The 22,744-nt window shown below is 61.8% G+C and overlaps 1 protein-coding gene across 5 annotated transcripts in view; it reads right to left on the minus strand.

Annotated features, from left to right (window-relative positions):
• The window catches only part of SLC35F5 (solute carrier family 35 member F5), a 335,251-nt gene that overhangs the window by 280,134 nt on the left and 32,373 nt on the right, over positions 1-22,744 (minus strand). For all 5 annotated transcript variants that reach the window (XM_077273436.1, XM_077273435.1, XM_077273437.1 and 2 more), the window contains 2 exons: positions 4,781-4,843; positions 4,624-4,699 (listed from right to left, as the gene is read on the minus strand). In XM_077273436.1, coding sequence (XP_077129551.1) covers positions 4,624-4,699; positions 4,781-4,843 — 139 coding nt within the window. The remainder of the gene's footprint in view (positions 1-4,623; positions 4,700-4,780; positions 4,844-22,744) is intronic.

The raw sequence follows: 22,744 nt of genomic DNA on the forward strand, positions 1-22,744 counted from the left end.
TCTAGAGTGAAAGGGTTAGGGTACCGTCACACATTGAAATTTTCATCGCTGCGACGGCACGATTCGTGACGTCGCAGCGTCGTATAATCATCGCTCCAGCGTCGTAGACTGCGGTCACACGTTGCAATCACGGCGCTGGAGCGATGCCGAAGTCCCCGGGTAACCAGGGTAAACATCGGGTAACTAAGCGCAGGGCCGCGCTTAGTAACCCGATGTTTACCCTGGTTACCAGCGTAAACGTAAAAAAACAAACAGTACATACTCACCCGTCGGTGTCCTTCAGGTCCCTTGCCGTCTGCTTCCTGCTCTGAGTGCAGCAGTACAGTGAGAGCAGAGCGCAGCACCGCTGTGATCTGCTCTCACTTTCCGGCCGGCACTCAGAGCAGGAAGCAGACGGCAAGGGACCTGAAGGACACCGACGGGTGAGTATGTACGGTTTGTTTTTTTACGTTTACGCTTGTAACCAGGGTAAACATCGGGTTACTAAGCGCGGCCCTGCGCTTAGTTACCCGATGTTTACCCTGGTTACAAGCGAAGACATCGCTGGATCGCTGTCACACACAACGATCCAGCGATGTCAGCGGGTGATCAAGCGACGAAAGAAAGTTCCAAACGATGTGCTACGATGTACGATTCTCAGCAGGGTGTCTGATCGCAGTAGCGTGTCAGACACTGCGAGATCGTAACGATATCGCTAGAACGTCACGAATCGTAACGTCGTAGCGATGGAAATTTCAATGTGTGACGGTACCCTTATCGGATGTGAAACTGCACGCAGGCATCAAACGATTCACTGCTGCCTTTATCTCAAGGATTACACTGGTGAAGGTCAGTTGTGCACCATCCACACACTGACGGGTGAGAGGTCAAAAAAGCCTTAAGGGCCGGGGACAGCCAGAGGTGGGCCGGGGGAGAGCCAGAGGCGGGCCGGGGGAGAGCCAGAGGCGGGCCGGGGGAGAGCCAGAGGCGGGCCGGGGGAGAGCCAGAGGCGGGCCGGGGGAGAGCCAGAGGCGGGCCGGGGGAGAACCAGAGGCGGGCCGGGAGAGAACCAGAGGCGGGCCGGGAGAGAACCAGAGGCGGGCCGGGAGAGAACCAGAGGCGGGCCGGGAGAGAACCAGAGGCGGGCCGGGAGAGAGCCAGAGGCGGGCCGGGAGAGAGCCAGAGGCGGGCCGGGGGAGAGCCAGAGGCGGGCCGGGGGAGAGCCAGAGGCGGGCCGGGAGAGAACCAGAGGCGGGCCGGGAGAGAACCAGAGGCGGGCCGGGAGAGAACCAGAGGCGGGCCGGGAGAGAGCCAGAGGCGGGCCGGGAGAGAGCCAGAGGCGGGCCGGGGGAGAGCCAGAGGCGGGCCGGGGGGAGAGCCAGAGGCGGGCCGGGGGAGAGCCAGAGGCGGGCCGGGGGGAGAGCCAGAGGCGGGCCGGGGGAGAGCCAGAGGCGAGCCCGGGGAGAGCCAGAGGCGGGCCGGGGGAGAGCCAGAGGCGGGCCGGGGGAGAGCCAGAGGCGGGCCGGGGGAGAGCCAGAGGCGGGCCGGGAGAGAACCAGAGGCGGGCCGGGAGAGAACCAGAGGCGGGCCGGGAGAGAGCCAGAGGCGGGCCGGGAGAGAGCCAGAGGCGGGCCGGGGGAGAGCCAGAGGCGGGCCGGGGGAGAGACAGAGGCGGGCCGGGGGAGAGCCAGAGGCGGGCCGGGAGAGAGCCAGAGGCGGGCCGGGGGAGAGCCAGAGGCGGGCCGGGGGAGAGCCAGAGGCGGGCCGGGGGAGAGCCAGAGGCGGGCCGGGAGAGAACCAGAGGCGGGCCGGGGGAGAGCCAGAGGCGGGCCGGGGGAGAGCCAGAGGCGGGCCGGGGGAGAGCCAGAGGCGGGCCGGGGGAGAGCCAGAGGCGGGCCGGGAGAGAACCAGAGGCGGGCCGGGGGAGAGCCAGAGGCGGGCCGGGGGAGAGCCAGAGGCGGGCCGGGGGAGAGCCAGAGGCGGGCCCGGGGGAGAGCCAGAGGCGGGCCGGGGGAGAGCCAGAGGCGGGCCGGGAGAGAACCAGAGGCGGGCCGGGAGAGAACCAGAGGCGGGCCGGGAGAGAACCAGAGGCGGGCCGGGAGAGAGCCAGAGGCGGGCCGGGGGAGAGACAGAGGCGGGCCGGGGGAGAGACAGAGGCGGGCCGGGGGAGAGACAGAGGCGGGCCGGGGGAGAGACAGAGGCGGGCCGGGGGAGAGACAGAGGCGGGCCGGGGGAGAGCCAGAGGCGGGCCGGGGGAGAGCCAGAGGCGGGCCGGGGGAGAGACAGAGGCGGGCCGGGGGAGAGACAGAGGCGGGCCGGGGGAGAGCCAGAGGCGGGCCCGGGGGAGAGCCAGAGGCAGGCCGGGGGAGAGCCAGAGGCGGGCCGGGAGAGAACCAGAGGCGGGCCGGGAGAGAACCAGAGGCGGGCCGGGAGAGAGCCAGAGGCGGGCCGGGGGAGAGCCAGAGGCGGGCCGGGGGAGAGACAGAGGCGGGCCGGGGGAGAGACAGAGGCGGGCCGGGGGAGAGACAGAGGCGGGCCGGGGGAGAGCCAGAGGCGGGCCGGGGGAGAGCCAGAGGCGGGCCGGGGGAGAGCCAGAGGCGGGCCGGGGGAGAGCCAGAGGCGGGCCGGGGGAGAGCCAGAGGCGGGCCTACAATGGGGCTGTTGAAGTGCGGATTTTGCTCTCACAGTGGAAAGTACATTTCTGGTGGGAGGGGGTACAACAGTCAGGAAAATGCAAGCCATACCAACGTTACCATGTGACTATGACCCTGCAAAAGTGGTAGGTACCAATAGTGTTTCAAGGAATCAATAGATAATCCTGGCATAATAACCTCACTAAAAAGCTTCGGCGAGTGTCCAGGGTTGGAAATTTGCAACACTCACTTTCAAATCAGCCCTCACCTCTGCTAAACAGGCCTACTTCACAACCCTTGCATCTTTCTTACCCTACAACCCCAAACAGTTATTCAACTCTGAACTCCCTCCTCCGCCCACCACTGCCCCCTCCGACCTTCATCTCTGCTGAGGATTTTGCCGCACACTTCAAAGATAAAATCGACCAAACAAGGAAAGTCTTTATTGTTCAACCACCACAACCCCTTTGTATACCAGACCAATGCCCTTCGCCCATAACCTCCTTCCACAACATCAGTGAAGGAGATTATACGCATCTAATCTCCAAATCACACCTCGCCACTTGTACACTTGACAAGTGTCCCACCTCCTCCCCAACCTCACCCTCACACTTATCCCAATCTCAACAACTATCACTAACTTCTGCTATGTTCCCTTCTGCTTTCAAGCATGCCACAATCATGCCTATCCTCAAAAAGCCTCTCCCCTTCAAGCTACCATCCCATATCGCTGCTCCCACTTGCTTCAAAACTCCTTGATCAGCATGTCCACGCTGAATTTTCCTCTCACTTTGCATCTAACTTGCTCTTTGACAACCTACAATCTGGCTTCCACCGCCACCATTCCACTGAGACTGCCCTGACCAAACAATCTACTTACAGCCAAAGCTATCTGACAATTCTGTAGACTCCTTCTAGACCTGTCCTCTGCCTTCAACACAGTTGACCACTGCCTCCTACTACAGATCCTCTCTTCCTTTGGCATCAAAGACCTCGCCCTATCCTGGATCTCCTCATACCTTACAACTGCATATTTAGCGTTTCCCACTCCCACACTACCTCATTTCGCCCCCTCTCTCTGAGGTGTCCCTCAAGGCTCTGTCCTAGGACCCCTTCTCTTCTCAATCTATACCCCTGGTCAACTCAAAGTTCCATGGCTTCCAGACCACCTATACGCTGATGACACTCAGGTTCTGGACAGCAGAGAGGTGACATCTGGGCCAGAGAGGTAGATCTAAGAGTGTCAATCAGCCATATCCTCCTTCTCCTCTTGGTTCCTCGAGCTTAATGTGGACAAATCTGAAATCATCTTTCCTCCATCTCAAATATCTTCTCTACCTGGTCTATCACAATAAATGACATCACGATTTCAACCATACTAGAACTCTTCAGCCCTGTCCTGCAAACCCGCACAACCACGCTCTCTCCACCACCTCAAAAAGATTTCCAGAATCCATCCTTTACTCAACCATCAATCTATTAAAATTCTTGTGCATGCCGTCATCATCTCCTGCCTCAACTACTGCAACGAGGTGCACGAAGCCTGGCTCTGACCAATCATGATTCTCAGGTACTCTTAGCGCCAGGTGGACGATGCTTTTCTGTCATATAATTTGTGCTTTCCTTTACTGATGTATATATGGAACCAATAAAATTGGTTGTGGACAGCTGTACTAAAGGTGCCTGGTGTGAAAGTGTCTATAATGCCTGAAGCACTGGTCTGACCACGAAACAGCAATCCTGTAAGCTAATCCCCTGACCGGTCACACAAGCTGACGGCTTCAAATTCTACACAAACAATCGGACTGCAATGGCATGACATTGTAGTGCACACCTTTACTCAATGAGCGTACATGTGTGAGCGTGCATGTGTGACTGTGCATGTGTGAGTGTTGAGTGTGCATGTGTGATCGTGCGTGTGAGCGTGCATGTGCGAGCGTGCGTGTGCGTAAATGTGTGAGCGTGCATGTGTGAGCGTGACTGACTTGCTGACTGAGCCATTATTACTCACATTTATCATCATTTGCTGTTAGGATTTTTTCATTCTGGAGATCATGAAACTTCACAGGAACATAAAGGGGATCACTCTGCAGGAAGAAGAGGCCCCATTACTGATGCTCGCTGAAATCCCCCAGCACAGAGTGGGACCACGTAACACATTTACTTACCAGCGTGTGATTCACGGCACCGTCTGCTGCACACGCCGGAAAATAACTCTCGGCATCTGCAAGCTGAGAGAGAAATACAACTAAGAGCACAACCTCCATCATCCCAAAGAGCCAACTGCTCCAGCACCGACTCCATGCTCCTACGGACAGGACTCGGGTTATCCATCTTGTCCACTATTGGACAACCCCTCCTCCCCTCCTTAAAGGGATCCTGTCCTGGGATTCATGAAAGGGACACCATGGACCCCAGAAATCAGAGCCTGGACCCACAATGGCGGCATTTCACGGATGACACATTGTGCAGATCAGGCCGGGGAGCATAGAATAGACCTGACTAGTCCAGTGCCGTCCCAGCCGACTTCTCCTCGTCAGGTCTCCCCATGTGTCAATCATCTGGCCAGCTGCGTGGAGAAGCCAACCAAGGGCATTGCCAGACCAGTCACATCTATTCTCAGCCACTGGCCGGATCTTTAAACTACGTTTGCATAGAAAACCGGCATTTTTGCCGAGCTCAGATTCAAGTTGCCTCGCATTTGGGCAGCACGGAGAGAGTGACAGGTTCTCTAACAGCTAAAAGCAGGTCGTCACACAGTGAAATTATTTTACAATTGTCCTAGAAAATGAAGGGGGCGTGCAACTTTCCTCAAGCGCCGCTCTGAATCCAGGGCTGGCAGCTTCAGTAGGCACAGCCCGTGATTGGCGACAACGGTCAAGTGATCAGAAGAGCCCATCATCAGATGTTTCTCTAATGCACAGTTCACCTAAGCGCTGCAGCCAGTCACTGTCTGCAGCTTTTCTGTGACTTCAGAACAAAGCACACCTCGGGAGCAGCCTGGCAGGTATATGGCTATGCTGGGAGGTGAGGGGTGCTGCAGGTGGAGCCTGGCCAGGAAATGCTGGGAGGTGAGGGGTGCTGCAAGTGGAGCCTGGCCAGGAAATGCTGGGAGGTGAGGGGTGCTACAGGTGGAGCCTGGCCAGGAAATGCTGGGAGGTGAGAGGTGCTGCAGGTGGAGTCTAGCCTAGAAATGCTGGAAGGTGAGGGGTGCTGCAGGTGGAGCCTGGCCTAGAAATGCTGGGAGGTGAGGGGTGCTGCAGGTGGAGCCTGGCCAGGAAATGCTGGGAGGTGAGAAGTGCTGCAGGTGGAGTCTAGCCTAGAAATGCTGGGAGGTGAGGGGTGCTGCAGGTGGAGCCTGGCCAAGAAATGCTGGGAGATGAGGGGTGCTGCAGGGGGAGCCTAGCCTAGAAATGCTGGGAGGTGAGGGGTACTGCAGGTGGAGCCTGGCCAGGAAATGCTGGCAGGTGAGAGGTGCTGCAGGTGGAGTCTAGCCTAGAAATGCTGGGAGGTGAGGGGTGCTGCAAGTGGAGCCTGGCCAGGAAATGCTGGGAGGTGAGGGGTGCTACAGGTGGAGCCTGGCCAGGAAATGCTGGGAGGGGAGAGGTGCTGCAGGTGGAGTCTAGCCTAGAAATGCTGGAAGATGAGGGGTGCTGCAGGTGGAGCCTGGCCTAGAAATGCTGGGAGGTGAGGGGTGCTGCAGGTGGAGCCTGGCCAGGAAATGCTGGGAGATGAGGGGTGCTGCAGGGGGAGCCTAGCCTAGAAATGCTGGGAGGTGAGGGGTACTGCAGGTGGAGCCTGGCCAGGAAATGCTGGCAGGTGAGAGGTGCTGCAGGTGGAGCCTGACCAGGAAATGCTGGGAGGTGAGGGGAGCTGCAGGCAGAGCCTAGCCTAGAAATGCTGGGAGATGAGGGGTGCTGCAGGTGGAGCCTGGCCAGGAAATGCTGGGAGGTGAGGGGTGCTGCAGGTGGAGCCTGGCCAGGAAATGCTGAGAGGTGAGGAGAGCTGCAGGTGGAGCCTGGCCAGGAAATGCTGGGAGGTGAGGGGTGCTGCAGGCAGAGCCTAGCCTAGAAATGCTGGGAGGTGAGGGGTGCTGCAGGTGGAGCCTGGCCTGGAAATGCTGGGAGGTGAGGGGTGCTGCAGGCAGAGCCTAGCCTAGAAATGCTGAGCGGTGAGGGGTGCTGCAGGTGGAGCCTAGCCTAGAAATGCTGGGAGGTGAGGGGTGCTGCAGGTGGAGCCTGGCCAGGAAATGCTGGGAGATGAGGGGTGCTGCAGGGGGAGCCTAGCCTAGAAATGCTGGGAGGTGAGGGGTGCTGCAGAGGGAGCCTAGCCTAGAAATGCTGGGAGGTGAGGGGTGCTGCAGGGGGACCCTGGCCAGGAAATGCTGGGAGGTGAGGGGTACTGCAGGTGGAGCCTGGCCAGGAAATGCTGGGAGGTGAGGGGTGCTGCAGGTGGAGCCTGGCCAGGAAATGCTGGGAGGCGAGGGGTGCTGCAGGTGGAGCCTGGCCAGGAAATGCTGGGAGGTGAGGGGTGCTGCAGGTGGAGCCTAGCCTAGAAATGCTGAGAGGTGAGGGGTGCTGCAGGTGGAGCCTGGACAGGAAATGCTGGGAGGTGAGGGGTGCTGCAGGTGGAGCCTGGCCAGGAAATGCTGGGAGATGAGGGGTTCTGCAGGGGGAGCCTGGCCTAGAAATGCTGGGAGGTGAGGGGTGCTGCAGGTGGAGCCTGGCCAGGAAATGCTGGGAGATGAGGGGTTCTGCAGGGGGAGCCTGGCCTAGAAATGCTGGGAGGTGAGGGGTGCTGCAGGTGGAGCCTGGCCAGGAAATGCAGGGAGGTGAGGGGTGCTGCAGGTGGAGCCTGGCCAGGAAATGCTGGGAGGTGAGGGGTACTGCAGGTGGAGCCTGGCCAGGAAATGCTGGGAGGTGAGGGGTGCTGCAGGTGGAGCCTGGCCAGGAAATGCTGGGAGGCGAGGGGTGCTGCAGGTGGAGCCTGGCCAGGAAATGCTGGGAGGTGAGGGGTGCTGCAGGTGGAGCCTAGCCTAGAAATGCTGAGAGGTGAGGGGTGCTGCAGGTGGAGCCTGGCCAGGAAATGCTGAGAGGTGAGGAGAGCTGCAGGTGGAGCCTGGCCAGGAAATGCTGGGAGGTGAGGGGTGCTGCAGGCAGAGCCTAGCCTAGAAATGCTGGGAGGTGAGGGGTGCTGCAGGTGGAGCCTGGCCTGGAAATGCTGGGAGGTGAGGGGTGCTGCAGGCAGAGCCTAGCCTAGAAATGCTGGGAGGTGAGGGGTGCTGCAGGTGGAGCCTGGCCTAGAAATGCTGGGAGGTGAGGGGTGCTGCAGGGGGAGCCTAGCCTAGAAATGCTGGGAGGTGAGGGGTGCTGCAGGGGGACCCTGGCCAGGAAATGCTGGGAGGTGAGGGGTGCTGCAGGTGGAGCCTAGCCTAGAAATGCTGAGCGGTGAGGGGTGCTGCAGGTGGAGCCTAGCCTAGAAATGCTGGGAGGTGAGGGGTGCTGCAGGTGGAGCCTGGCCAGGAAATGCTGGGAGATGAGGGGTGCTGCAGGGGGAGCCTAGCCTAGAAATGCTGGGAGGTGAGGGGTGCTGCAGGTGGAGCCTGGCCAGGAAATGCTGGCAGGTGAGAGGTGCTGCAGGTGGAGCCTGACCAGGAAATGCTGGGAGGTGAGGGGAGCTGCAGGCAGAGCCTAGCCTAGAAATGCTGGGAGGTGAGGGGTGCTGCAGGTGGAGCCTGGCCAGGAAATGCTGGAAGGTGAGGGGTCCTGCAGGGGGAACCTGGCCTAGAAATGCTGGGAGGTGAGGGGTGCTGCAGGTGGAGCCTGGCCAGGAAATGCTGGGAGATGAGGGGTGCTGCAGGGGGAGCCTAGCCTAGAAATGCTGGGAGGTGAGAGGTGCTGCAGGTGGAGCCTGGCCTAGAAATGCTGGGAGGTGAGGGGTGCTGCAGGGGGAGCCTAGCCTAGAAATGCTGGGAGGTGAGGGGTGCTGCAGGGGGACCCTGGCCAGGAAATGATGGGAGGTGAGGGGTACTGCAGGTGGAGCCTGGCCAGGAAATGCTGGGAGGTGAGGGGTGCTGCAGGTGGAGCCTGGCCAGGAAATGCTGGGAGGCGAGGGGTGCTGCAGGTGGAGCCTGGCCAGGAAATGCTGGGAGGTGAGGGGTGCTGCAGGTGGAGCCTAGCCTAGAAATGCTGAGAGGTGAGGGGTGCTGCAGGTGGAGCCTGGACAGGAAATGCTGGGAGGTGAGGGGTGCTGCAGGTGGAGCCTGGCCAGGAAATGCTGGGAGATGAGGGGTGCTGCAGGGGGAGCCTGGCCCAGAAATGCAGGGAGGTGAGGGGTGCTGCAGGTGGAGCCTGGCCAGGAAATGCAGGGAGGTGAGGGGTGCTGCAGGTGGAGCCTGGCCTAGAAATGCTGGGAGGTGAGGGGTGCTGCAGGTGGAGCCTAGCCTAGATATGGTGGGAGGTGAGGGGTGCTGCAGGTGGAGCCTGGCCAGGAAATGCTGGGAGGTGAGGGGTGCTGCAGGCGGAGCCTGGCCAGGAAATGCTGAGAGGTGAGGAGAGCTGCAGGCGGAGCCTGGCCAGGAAATGCTGGGAGGTGAGGGGTGCTGCAGGCAGAGCCTAGCCTAGAAATGCTGGGAGGTGAGGGGTGCTGCAGGAGGAGCCTGGCCAGGAAATGCAGGGAGGTGAGGGGTGCTGCAGGCGGAGCCTAGCCTAGAAATGCTGGGAGGTGAGGGGTGCTGCAGGTGGAGCCTGGACTAGAAATGCTGGGAGGTGAGGGGTGCTGCAGGTGGAGCCTGGCCTAGAAATGCAGGGAGGTGAGGGGTGCTGAAGGTGGAGCCTGGCCAGGAAATGCTGGGAGGTGAGGGGTACTGCAGGTGGAGCCTGGCCAGGAAATGCTGGGAGGTGAGGGGTGCTGCAGGTGGAGCCTGGCCAGGAAATGCTGGGAGGTGAGGGGTGCTGCAGGCGGAGCCTGGCCAGGAAATACTGAGAGGTGAGGAGAGCTGCAGGCGGAGCCTGGCCAGGAAATGCTGGGAGGTGAGGGGTGCTGCAGGCAGAGCCTAGCCTAGAAATGCTGGGAGGTGAGAGGTGCTGCAGGAGGAGCCTGGCCAGGAAATGCTGGGAGGTGAGGGGTGCTGCAGGCGGAGCCTAGCCTAGAAATGCTGGGAAGTGAGAGGTGCTGCAGGTGGAGCCTGGCCAGGAAATGCTGGAAGGTGAGGGGTGCTATACGTGGAGCCTGGCCTAGAAATGCTGGGAGGTGAGGGGTGCTGCAGGTGGAGCCTGGCCTAGAAATGCAGGGAGGTGAGGGGTGCTGCAGGTGGAGCCTGGCCAGGAAATGCTGGGAGGTGAGGGGTACTGCAGGTGGAGCCTGGCCAGGAAATGCTGGGAGGTGAGGGGTGCTGCAGGTGGAGCCTGGCCAGGAAATGCTGGGAGGTGAGGGGTGCTGCAGGCGGAGCCTGGCCAGGAAATACTGAGAGGTGAGGAGAGCTGCAGGCGGAGCCTGGCCAGGAAATGCTGGGAGGTGAGGGGTGCTGCAAGTGGAGCCTGGCCAGGAAATGCTGAGAGGTGAGGAGAGCTGCAGGTGGAGCCTAGCCTAGAAATGCTGGGAGGTGAGGGGTGCTGCAGGTGGAGCATGGCCAGGAAATACTGAGAGGTGAGGGGTGCTGCAGGTGGAGCCTGGCCAGGAAATGCTGGGAGGTGAGGGGTGCTGCAAGTGGAGCCTGGCCAGGAAATGCTGAGAGGTGAGGAGAGCTGCAGGTGGAGCCTAGCCTAGAAATGCTGGGAGGTGAGGGGTGCTGCAGGTGGAGCCTGGCCAGGAAATGCTGGGAGGTGAGAGGTGCTGCAGGTGGAGTCTAGCCTAGAAATGCTGGGAGGTGAGGGGTGCTGCAGGTGGAGCCTGGCCAGGAAATGCTGGGAGATGAGGGGTGCTGCAGGGGGAGCCTAGCCGGTGAGGGGTGCTGCAGGTGGAGCCTGGCCAGGAATTGCTGGCAGGTGAGAGGTGCTGCAGGTGGAGCCTGACTAGAAAATGCTGGGAGGTGAGGGGAGCTGCAGGCAGAGCCTAGCCTAGAAATGCTGGGAGGTGAGGGGTGCTGCAGGTGGAGCCTGGCCAGGAAATGCTGGAAGGTGAGGGGTCCTGCAGGTGGAACCTGGCCTAGAAATGCTGGGAGGTGAGGGGTGCTGCAGGTGGAGCCTGGCCAGGAAATGCTGGGAGATGAGGGGTGCTGCAGGGGGAGCCTAGCCTAGAAATGCTGGGAGGTGAGAGGTGCTGCAGGTGGAGCCTGGCCTAGAAATGCTGGGAGGTGAGGGGTGCTGCAGGGGGAGCCTAGCCTAGAAATGCTGGGAGGTGAGGGGTGCTGCAGGGGGACCCTGGCCAGGAAATGCTGGGAGGTGAGGGGTGCTGCAGGTGGAGCCTGACCAGGAAATGCTGGGAGGTGAGGGGTGCTGCAGGTGGAGCCTAGCCTAGAAATGCTGGGAGGTGAGGGGTGCTGCAGGTAGAGCCTGGCCAGGAAATGCTGGGAGATGAGGGGTGCTGCAGGGGGAGCCTAGCCTAGAAATGCTGGGAGGTGAGGGGTGCTGCAGGTGGAGCCTGGCCAGGAAATGCTGGCAGGTGAGAGGTGCTGCAGGTGGAGCCTGACCAGGAAATGCTGGGAGGTGAGGGGAGCTGCAGGCAGAGCCTAGCCTAGAAATGCTGGGAGGTGAGGGGTGCTGCAGGTGGAGCCTGGCCAGGAAATGCTGGAAGGTGAGGGGTCCTGCAGGTGGAACCTGGCCTAGAAATGTTGGGAGGTGAGGGGTGCTGCAGGTGGAGCCTGGCCAGGAAATGCTGGGAGATGAGGGGTGCTGCAGGGGGAGCCTAGCCTAGAAATGCTGGGAGGTGAGAGGTGCTGCAGGTGGAGCCTGGCCTAGAAATGCTGGGAGGTGAGGGGTGCTGCAGGGGGAGCCTAGCCTAGAAATGCTGGGAGGTGAGGGGTGCTGCAGGTGGAGCCTGGCCAGGAAATGCTGGGAGCCGAGGGGTGCTGCAGGTGGAGCCTGGCCAGGAAATGCTGGGAAGTGAGGGGTGCTGCAGGTGGAGCCTAGCCTAGAAATGCTGAGAGGTGAGGGGTGCTGCAGGTGGAGCATGGACAGGAAATGCTGGGAGGTGAGGGGTGCTGCAGGTGGAGCCTGGCCAGGAAATGCTGGGAGATGAGGGGTGCTGCAGGGGGAGCCTGGCCTAGAAATGCAGGGAGGTGAGGGGTGCTGCAGGTGGAGCCTGGCCAGGAAATGCAGGGAGGTGAGGGGTGCTGCAGGTGGAGCCTGGCCAGGAAATGCTGGGAGGTGAGGGGTACTGCAGGTGGAGCCTGGCCAGGAAATGCTGGGAGGTGAGGGGTGCTGCAGGTGGAGCCTGGCCAGGAAATGCTGGGAGGCGAGGGGTGCTGCAGGTGGAGCCTGGCCAGGAAATGCTGGGAGGTGAGGGGTGCTGCAGGTGGAGCCTAGCCTAGAAATGCTGAGAGGTGAGGGGTGCTGCAGGTGGAGCCTGGCCAGGAAATGCTGAGAGGTGAGGAGAGCTGCAGGTGGAGCCTGGCCAGGAAATGCTGGGAGGTGAGGGGTGCTGCAGGCAGAGCCTAGCCTAGAAATGCTGGGAGGTGAGGGGTGCTGCAGGTGGAGCCTGGCCTGGAAATGCTGGGAGGTGAGGGGTGCTGCAGGCAGAGCCTAGCCTAGAAATGCTGGGAGGTGAGGGGTGCTGCAGGTGGAGCCTGGCCAGGAAATGCTGGAAGGTGAGGGGTGCTGCGGTGGAGCCTGGCCTAGAAATTCTGGGAGGTGAGGGGTGCTGCAGGTGGAGCCTGGCCAGGAAATGCTCAGAGGTGAGGAGAGCTGCAGGTGGAGCCTAGCCTAGAAATGCTGGGAGGTGAGGGGTGCTGCAGGTGGAGCCCGGACAGGAAATGCTGGGAGGTGAGGGGTGCTGCAGGTGGAGCCTGGCCAGGAAATGCTGGGAGGTGAGGCGTGCTGCAGGTGGAGCCTAACCAAAAAATGCTGAGAGGTGAGGAGAGCTGCAGGTGGAGCCAGGCCAGGAAATGCTGAGAGGTGAGGAGAGCTGCAGGTGGAGCCTAGCCTAGAAATGCTGGAAGGTGAGGGGGTGCTGCAGGTGGAGCCTGGCCAGGAAATGCTGGGAGGTGAGGGGTGCTGCAGGCGCAGCCTAGCCTAGAAATGCTGGGAGGTGAGGGGTGCTGCAGGTGGAGCCTGGACTAGAAATGCTGGGAGGTGAGGGGTGCTGCAGGTGGAGCCTGGCCTAGAAATGCAGGGAGGTGAGGGGTGCTGAAGGTGGAGCCTGGCCAGGAAATGCTGGGAGGTGAGGGGTACTGCAGGTGGAGCCTGGCCAGGAAATGCTGGGAGGTGAGGGGTGCTGCAGGTGGAGCCTGGCCAGGAAATGCTGGGAGGTGAGGGGTGCTGCAGGCGGAGCCTGGCCAGGAAATACTGAGAGGTGAGGAGAGCTGCAGGAGGAGCCAGGCCAGGAAATGCTGGGAGGTGAGGGGTGCTGCAGGCAGAGCCTAGCCTAGAAATGCTGGGAGGTGAGGGGTGCTGCAGGAGGAGCCTGGCCAGGAAATGCTGGGAGGTGAGGGGTGCTGCAGGCGGAGCCTAGCCTAGAAATGCTGGGAAGTGAGGGGTGCTGCAGGTGGAGCCTGGCCAGGAAATGCTGGAAGGTGAGGGGTGCTGTAGGTGGAGCCTGGCCTAGAAATGCTGGGAGGTGAGGGGTGCTGCAGGTGGAGCCAGGCCAGGAAATGCTGAGAGGTGAGGAGAGCTGCAGGTGGAGCCTAGCCTAGAAATGCTGGAAGGTGAGGGGTGCTGCAGGTGGAGCCCGGCCAGGAAATGCTGGGAGGTGAGGGGTGCTGTAGGTGGAGCCTGGCCTAGAAATGCTGGGAGGTGAGGGGTGCTGCAGGTGGAGCCAGGCCAGGAAATGCCGAGAGGTGAGGAGAGCTGCAGGTGGAGCCTAGCCTAGAAATGCTGGGAGGTGAGGGGTGCTGCAGGTGGAGCCTGGCCTAGAAATGCAGGGAGGTGAGGGGTGCTGCAGGTGGAGCCTGGCCAGGAAATGCTGGGAGGTGAGGGGTACTGCAGGTGGAGCCTGGCCAGGAAATGCTGGGAGGTGAGGGGTGCTGCAGGTGGAGCCTGGCCAGGAAATGCTGGGAGGTGAGGGGTGCTGCAGGCGGAGCCTGGCCAGGAAATACTGAGAGGTGAGGAGAGCTGCAGGCGGAGCCTGGCCAGGAAATGCTGGGAGGTGAGGGGTGCTGCAGGCAGAGCCTAGCCTAGAAATGCTGGGAGGTGAGGGGTGCTGCAGGAGGAGCCTGGCCAGGAAATGCTGGGAGGTGAGGGGTGCTGCAGGCGGAGCCTAGCCTAGAAATGCTGGGAGGTGAGGGGTGCTGCAGGTGGAGCCTGGCCAGGAAATGCTGGAAGGTGAGGGGTGCTGTAGGTGGAGCCTGGCCTAGAAATGCTGGGAGGTGAGGGGTGCTGCAGGTGGAGCCAGGCCAGGAAATGCCGAGAGGTGAGGAGAGCTGCAGGTGGAGCCTAGCCTAGAAATGCTGGGAGGTGAGGGGTGCTGCAGGTGGAGCCCGGCCAGGAAATGCTGGGAGGTGAGGGGTGCTGCAGGTGGAGCCTGGCCAGGAAATGCTGAGAGGTGAGGAGAGCTGCAGGTGGAGCCTGGCCAGGAAATGCTGGGAGGTGAGGGGTGCTGCAGGTGGAGCCAGGCCAGGAAATGCTGAGAGGTGAGGGGTGCTGCAGGTGGAGCCTGGCCAGGAAATGCTGGGAGGTGAGGAGAGCTGCAGGTGGAGCCAGGCCAGGAAATTCTGGGATGTGAGGGGAGCTGCAGATGGAGCCTGGCCAGGAAATACTGGGATGTGAGGGGTGCTGCAGGTGGAGCCAGGCCAGGAAATGCTCAGAGGTGAGGAGAGCTGCAGGTGGAGCCTAGCCTAGAAATGCTGGAAGGTGAGGGGGTGCTGCAGGTGGAGCCCGGCCAGGAAATGCTGGGAGGTGAGGGGTGCTACAGGTGGAGCCTGGACAGGAAATGCTGAGGTGAGGAGAGCTGCAGGTGGAGCCTGGCCTAGAAATGCTGGGATGTGAGGGGTGCTGCAGGTGGAGCCTAAAATGCTGGGAGGTGAGGGCTGCTGCAGGTGGAGCCTGACCAGGAAATCCTGAGAGGTGAGGAGAGCTGCAGGTGGAGCCTGGCCAGGAAATTCTGGGAGGTGAGGGGTGCTGCAGGTGGAGCCTGACCAGGAAATGCTGGGAGGTGAGGGGTGCTGCAGGTGGAGCCCGGCCAGGAAATTCTGGGAGGTGAGGGGTGCTGCAGGTGGAGCCTGGCCAGGAAATGCTGGGAGGTGAGGCGTGCTGCAGGTGGAGCCTGACCAGGAAATGCTGAGAGGTGAGGAGAGCTGCAGGTGGAGCCTGGCCAGCAAATGCTGAGAGGTGAGGGGTGCTGCAGGTGGAACCAGGCCAGGAAATGCTGAGAGGTGAGGGGTGCTGCAGGTGGAGCCTGGCCAGGAAATGCTGGGAGGTGAGGCCTGCTGCAGGTGAAGCCTGACCAGGAAATGCTGGGATGTGAGGGGAGCTGCAGGTGGAGCCTGGCCAGGAAATGCTGGGATGTGAGGGGTGCTGCAGGTGGAGCCAGGCCAGGATATGCAGAGAGGTGAGGAGAGCTGCAGGTGGAGCCTAGCCTAGAAATGGTGGAAGGTGAGGGGGTGCTGCAGGTGGAGCTAGGCCAGGAAATGCTGGGAGGTGAGGGGTGCTGCAGGTGGAGCCAGGCCAGGAAATGCTGAGAGGTGAGGGGTGCTGCAGGTGGAGCCTGGCCAGGAAATGCTGGGAGGTGAGGGGAGCTGCAGGTGGAGCCTGGCCAGGAAATGCTGGGATGTGAGGGGTGCTGCAGGTGGAGCCAGGCCAGGATATGCAGAGAGGTGAGGAGAGCTGCAGGTGGAGCCTAGCCTAGAAATGCTGGAAGGTGAGGGGTGCTGCAGGTGGAGCCTGGCCAGGAAATGCTGGGAGGTGAGGGGTGCTGCAGGTGGAGCCTGGCCAGGAAATGCTCAGAGGTGAGGAGAGCTGCAAGTGGAGCCTGGACAGGAAATGCTGAGGTGAGGAGAGCTGCAGGTGGAGCCTGGCCTAGAAATGCTGGGATGTGAGGGGTGCTGCAGGTGGAGCCAGGCCAGGAAATGCTGAGAGGTGAGGAGAGCTGCAGATGGAGCCTGGCCAGGAAATTCTGGGAGGTGAGGGGTGCTGCAGGTGGAGCCTGGCCAGGAAATGCTGGGAGGTGAGGCGTGCTGCAGGTGGAGCCTGACCAGGAAATGCTGAGAGGTGAGGAGAGCTGCAGGTGGAGCCAGGCCAGGAAATGCTGAGAGGTGAGGGGTGCTGCAGGTGGAGCCAGGCCAGGAAATGCTGAGAGGTGAGGGGTGCTGCAGGTGGAGCCTGGCCAGGAAATGCTGAGAGGTGAGGGGTGCTGCAGGTGGAGCCAGGCCAGGAAATGCTGAGAGGTGAGGGGTGCTGCAGGTGGAGCCTGGCCAGGAAATGCTGGGATGTGAGGGGTGCTGCAGGTGGAGCCAGGCCAGGATATGCTGAGAGGTGAGGAGAGCTGCAGGTAGAGCCTAGCCTAGAAATGCTGGAAGGTGAAGGGGTGCTGCAGGTGGAGCCCGGCCAGGAAATGCTGGGAGGTGAGGGGTGCTGCAGGTGGAGCCTAGCCTAGAAATGCTGAGAGGTGAGGGGTGCTGAAGGTGGAGCCTGGCCAGGAAATGCTGAGAGGTGAGGGGTGCTGCAGGTGGAGCCTGGCCAGGAAATGCTGAGAGGTGAGGGGTGCTGCAGGTGGAGCCAGGCCAGGAAATGCTGAGAGGTGAGGGGTGCTGCAGGTGGAGCCTGGCCAGGAAATGCTGGGATGTGAGGGGTGCTGCAGGTGGAGCCAGGCCAGGATATGCTGAGAGGTGAGGAGAGCTGCAGGTAGAGCCTAGCCTAGAAATGCTGGAAGGTGAAGAGGTGCTGCAGGTGGAGCCCGGCCAGGAAATGCTGGGAGGTGAGGGGTACTGCAGGTGGAGCCTAGCCTAGAAATGCTGAGAGGTGAGGGGTGCTGCAGGTGGAGCCTGGCCAGGAAATGCTGAGAGGTGAGGAGAGCTGCAGGTGGAGCCTGGCCAGGAAATGCTGGGAGGTGAGGGGTGCTGCAGGCAGAGCCTAGCCTAGAAATGCTGGGAGGTGAGGGGTGCTGCAGGTGGAGCCTGGCCTGGAAATGCTGCGAGGTGAGGGGTGCTGCAGGCAGAGCCTAGCCTAGAAATGCTGGGAGGTGAGGGGTGCTGCAGGTGGAGCCTGGCCAGGAAATGCTGGAAGGTGAGGGGTGCTGCAGGTGGAGCCTGGCCTAGAAATTCTGGGAGGTGAGGGGTGCTGCAGGTGGAGCCTGGCCAGGAAATGCTCAGAGGTGAGGAGAGCTGCAGGTGGAGCCTGGACTAGAAATGCTGGGAGGTGAGGGGTGCTGCAGGTGGAGCCTGGCCTAGAAATGCAGGGAGGTGAGGGGTGCTGAAGGTGGAGCCTGGCCAGGAAATGCTGGGAGGTGAGGGGTACTGCAGGTGGAGCCTGGCCAGGAAATGCTGGGAGGTGAGGGGTGCTGCAGGTGGAGCCTGGCCAGGAAATGCTGGGAGGTGAGGGGTGCTGCAGGCGGAGCCTGGCCAGGAAATACTGAGAGGTGAGGAGAGCTGCAGGAGGAGCCAGGCCAGGAAATGCTGGGAGGTGAGGGGTGCTGCAGGCAGAGCCTAGCCTAGAAATGCTGGGAGGTGAGGGGTGCTGCAGGAGGAGCCTGGCCAGGAAATGCTGGGAGGTGAGGGGTGCTGCAGGCGGAGCCTAGCCTAGAAATGCTGGGAAGTGAGGGGTGCTGCAGGTGGAGCCTGGCCAGGAAATGCTGGAAGGTGAGGGGTGCTGTAGGTGGAGCCTGGCCTAGAAATGCTGGGAGGTGAGGGGTGCTGCAGGTGGAGCCAGGCCAGGAAATGCTGAGAGGTGAGGAGAGCTGCAGGTGGAGCCTAGCCTAGAAATGCTGGAAGGTGAGGGGTGCTGCAGGTGGAGCCCGGCCAGGAAATGCTGGGAGGTGAGGGGTGCTGTAGGTGGAGCCTGGCCTAGAAATGCTGGGAGGTGAGGGGTGCTGCAGGTGGAGCCAGGCCAGGAAATGCCGAGAGGTGAGGAGAGCTGCAGGTGGAGCCTAGCCTAGAAATGCTGGGAGGTGAGGGGTGCTGCAGGTGGAGCCTGGCCTAGAAATGCAGGGAGGTGAGGGGTGCTGCAGGTGGAGCCTGGCCAGGAAATGCTGGGAGGTGAGGGGTACTGCAGGTGGAGCCTGGCCAGGAAATGCTGGGAGGTGAGGGGTGCTGCAGGTGGAGCCTGGCCAGGAAATGCTGGGAGGTGAGGGGTGCTGCAGGCGGAGCCTGGCCAGGAAATACTGAGAGGTGAGGAGAGCTGCAGGCGGAGCCTGGCCAGGAAATGCTGGGAGGTGAGGGGTGCTGCAGGCAGAGCCTAGCCTAGAAATGCTGGGAGGTGAGGGGTGCTGCAGGAGGAGCCTGGCCAGGAAATGCTGGGAGGTGAGGGGTGCTGCAGGCGGAGCCTAGCCTAGAAATGCTGGGAGGTGAGGGGTGCTGCAGGTGGAGCCTGGCCAGGAAATGCTGGAAGGTGAGGGGTGCTGTAGGTGGAGCCTGGCCTAGAAATGCTGGGAGGTGAGGGGTGCTGCAGGTGGAGCCAGGCCAGGAAATGCCGAGAGGTGAGGAGAGCTGCAGGTGGAGCCTAGCCTAGAAATGCTGGGAGGTGAGGGGTGCTGCAGGTGGAGCCCGGCCAGGAAATGCTGGGAGGTGAGGGGTGCTGCAGGTGGAGCCTGGCCAGGAAATGCTGAGAGGTGAGGAGAGCTGCAGGTGGAGCCTGGCCAGGAAATGCTGGGAGGTGAGGGGTGCTGCAGGTGGAGCCAGGCCAGGAAATGCTGAGAGGTGAGGGGTGCTGCAGGTGGAGCCTGGCCAGGAAATGCTGGGAGGTGAGGAGAGCTGCAGGTGGAGCCAGGCCAGGAAATTCTGGGATGTGAGGGGAGCTGCAGATGGAGCCTGGCCAGGAAATACTGGGATGTGAGGGGTGCTGCAGGTGGAGCCAGGCCAGGAAATGCTCAGAGGTGAGGAGAGCTGCAGGTGGAGCCTAGCCTAGAAATGCTGGAAGGTGAGGGGGTGCTGCAGGTGGAGCCCGGCCAGGAAATGCTGGGAGGTGAGGGGTGCTACAGGTGGAGCCTGGACAGGAAATGCTGAGGTGAGGAGAGCTGCAGGTGGAGCCTGGCCTAGAAATGCTGGGATGTGAGGGGTGCTGCAGGTGGAGCCTAAAATGCTGGGAGGTGAGGGCTGCTGCAGGTGGAGCCTGACCAGGAAATCCTGAGAGGTGAGGAGAGCTGCAGGTGGAGCCTGGCCAGGAAATTCTGGGAGGTGAGGGGTGCTGCAGGTGGAGCCTGACCAGGAAATGCTGGGAGGTGAGGGGTGCTGCAGGTGGAGCCCGGCCAGGAAATTCTGGGAGGTGAGGGGTGCTGCAGGTGGAGCCTGGCCAGGAAATGCTGGGAGGTGAGGCGTGCTGCAGGTGGAGCCTGACCAGGAAATGCTGAGAGGTGAGGAGAGCTGCAGGTGGAGCCTGGCCAGCAAATGCTGAGAGGTGAGGGGTGCTGCAGGTGGAACCAGGCCAGGAAATGCTGAGAGGTGAGGGGTGCTGCAGGTGGAGCCTGGCCAGGAAATGCTGGGAGGTGAGGCCTGCTGCAGGTGAAGCCTGACCAGGAAATGCTGGGATGTGAGGGGAGCTGCAGGTGGAGCCTGGCCAGGAAATGCTGGGATGTGAGGGGTGCTGCAGGTGGAGCCAGGCCAGGATATGCAGAGAGGTGAGGAGAGCTGCAGGTGGAGCCTAGCCTAGAAATGGTGGAAGGTGAGGGGGTGCTGCAGGTGGAGCTAGGCCAGGAAATGCTGGGAGGTGAGGGGTGCTGCAGGTGGAGCCAGGCCAGGAAATGCTGAGAGGTGAGGGGTGCTGCAGGTGGAGCCTGGCCAGGAAATGCTGGGAGGTGAGGGGAGCTGCAGGTGGAGCCTGGCCAGGAAATGCTGGGATGTGAGGGGTGCTGCAGGTGGAGCCAGGCCAGGATATGCAGAGAGGTGAGGAGAGCTGCAGGTGGAGCCAGGCCAGGAAATGCTCAGAGGTGAGGGGTGCTGCAGGTGGAGCCTGGCCAGGAAATGCTGAGAGGTGAGGGGTGCTGCAGGTGGAGCCTGGCCAGGAAATGCTGGGAGGTGAGGGGTGCTGCAGGTGGAGCCTAGCCTAGAAATGCTGGAAGGTGAGGGGTGCTGCAGGTGGAGCCTGGCCAGGAAATGCTGGGAGGTGAGGGGTGCTGCAGGTGGAGCCTGGCCAGGAAATGCTCAGAGGTGAGGAGAGCTGCAAGTGGAGCCTGGACAGGAAATGCTGAGGTGAGGAGAGCTGCAGGTGGAGCCTGGCCTAGAAATGCTGGGATGTGAGGGGTGCTGCAGGTGGAGCCAGGCCAGGAAATGCTGAGAGGTGAGGAGAGCTGCAGATGGAGCCTGGCCAGGAAATTCTGGGAGGTGAGGGGTGCTGCAGGTGGAGCCTGGCCAGGAAATGCTGGGAGGTGAGGCGTGCTGCAGGTGGAGCCTGACCAGGAAATGCTGAGAGGTGAGGAGAGCTGCAGGTGGAGCCAGGCCAGGAAATGCTGAGAGGTGAGGGGTGCTGCAGGTGGAGCCAGGCCAGGAAATGCTGAGAGGTGAGGGGTGCTGCAGGTGGAGCCTGGCCAGGAAATGCTGAGAGGTGAGGGGTGCTGCAGGTGGAGCCAGGCCAGGAAATGCTGAGAGGTGAGGGGTGCTGCAGGTGGAGCCTGGCCAGGAAATGCTGGGATGTGAGGGGTGCTGCAGGTGGAGCCAGGCCAGGATATGCTGAGAGGTGAGGAGAGCTGCAGGTACAGCCTAGCCTAGAAATGCTGGAAGGTGAAGGGGTGCTGCAGGTGGAGCCCGGCCAGGAAATGCTGGGAGGTGAGGGGTGCTGCAGGTGGAGCCTAGCCTAGAAATGCTGAGAGGTGAGGGGTGCTGAAGGTGGAGCCTGGCCAGGAAATGCTGAGAGGTGAGGGGTGCTGCAGGTGGAGCCTGGCCAGGAAATGCTGAGAGGTGAGGGGTGCTGCAGGTGGAGCCAGGCCAGGAAATGCTGAGAGGTGAGGGGTGCTGCAGGTGGAGCCTGGCCAGGAAATGCTGGGATGTGAGGGGTGCTGCAGGTGGAGCCAGGCCAGGATATGCTGAGAGGTGAGGAGAGCTGCAGGTAGAGCCTAGCCTAGAAATGCTGGAAGGTGAAGAGGTGCTGCAGGTGGAGCCCGGCCAGGAAATGCTGGGAGGTGAGGGGTACTGCAGGTGGAGCCTAGCCTAGAAATGCTGAGAGGTGAGGGGTGCTGCAGGTGGAGCCTGGCCAGGAAATGCTGAGAGGTGAGGAGAGCTGCAGGTGGAGCCTGGCCAGGAAATGCTGGGAGGTGAGGGGTGCTGCAGGCAGAGCCTAGCCTAGAAATGCTGGGAGGTGAGGGGTGCTGCAGGTGGAGCCTGGCCTGGAAATGCTGCGAGGTGAGGGGTGCTGCAGGCAGAGCCTAGCCTAGAAATGCTGGGAGGTGAGGGGTGCTGCAGGTGGAGCCTGGCCAGGAAATGCTGGAAGGTGAGGGGTGCTGCAGGTGGAGCCTGGCCTAGAAATTCTGGGAGGTGAGGGGTGCTGCAGGTGGAGCCTGGCCAGGAAATGCTCAGAGGTGAGGAGAGCTGCAGGTGGAGCCTAGCCTAGAAATGCTGGGAGGTGAGGGGGTGCTGCAGGTGGAGCCCGGCCAGGAAATGCTGGGAGGTGAGGGGTGCTGCAGGTGGAGCCTGGCCAGGAAATGCTGGGAGGTGAGGCGTGCTGCAGGTGGAGCCTAACCAAAAAATGCTGAGAGGTGAGGAGAGCTGCAGGTGGAGCCTGGCCAGGAAATGCTGGGATGTGAGGGGAGCTGCAGGTGGAGCCAGGCCAGGAAATGCTGAGAGGTGAGGAGAGCTGCAGGTGGAGCCTAGCCTAGAAATGCTGGAAGGTGAGGGGGTGCTGCAGGTGGAGCCCGGCCAGGAAATGCTGGGAGGTGAGGGGTGCTGCAGATGGAGCCTGGCCAGGAAATGCTGGGAGGTGAGGGGTGCTGCAGGTGGAGCCTAGCCTAGAAATGTTGGGAGGTGAGGGGTGCTGCAGGTGGAGCCTGGCCAGGAAATCCTGAGAGGTGAGGAGAGCTGCAGGTGGAGCCTGGCCTAGAAATGCTGGGAGGTGAAGGGTGCTGCAGGGGGAGCCTGGCCAGGAAATGCTGGGAGGTGAAGGGTACTGCAGGTGGAGTCCGGCCAGGAAATGCTGGGAGGTGAGGAGAGCTGCAGGTGGAGACTGGCCTAGAAATGCTGAGAGGTGAGAGGTGCTGCAGGTGGAGCCTGGCCAGGAAATGCTGGGAGGTGAGGGGTGCTGCAGGTGGAGCCTGGCCAGGAAATGCTGGGAGATGAGGGGTGCTGCAGGGGGAGCCTGGCCAGGAAATGCTGGGAGGTGAGGGGTGCTGCAGGTGGAGCCTGGCCTAGAAATGCAGGGAGGTGAGGGGTGCTGCAGGTGGAGCCTGGCCAGGAAATGCTGGGAGGTGAGGGGTACTGCAGGTGGAGCCTGGCCAGGAAATGCTGGGAGGTGAGGGGTGCTGCAGGTGGAGCCTGGCCAGGAAATGCTGGGAGGTGAGGGGTGCTGCAGGTGGAGCCTGGCCAGGAAATGCTGGGAGGTGAGGGGTGCTGCAATTGGAGCCTGGCCTAGAAATGCTGGGAGGTGAGGGGTGCTGCAGGTGGAGCCTAGCCTAGATATGGTGGGAGGTGAGGGGTGCTGCAGGTGGAGCCTGGCCAGGAAATGCTCAGAGGTGAGGAGAGCTGCAAGTGGAGCCTGGACAGGAAATGCTGAGGTGAGGAGAGCTGCAGGTGGAGCCTGGCCTAGAAATGCTGGGATGTGAGGGGTGCTGCAGGTGGAGCCAGGCCAGGAAATGCTGAGAGGTGAGGAGAGCTGCAGATGGAGCCTGGCCAGGAAATTCTGGGAGGTGAGGGGTGCTGCAGGTGGAGCCTGGCCAGGAAATGCTGGGAGGTGAGGCGTGCTGCA

This window comes from Ranitomeya variabilis, chromosome 7, assembly GCF_051348905.1.
Source record: "Ranitomeya variabilis isolate aRanVar5 chromosome 7, aRanVar5.hap1, whole genome shotgun sequence".
NCBI classification, from domain to species: Eukaryota; Metazoa; Chordata; class Amphibia; order Anura; family Dendrobatidae; genus Ranitomeya; species Ranitomeya variabilis.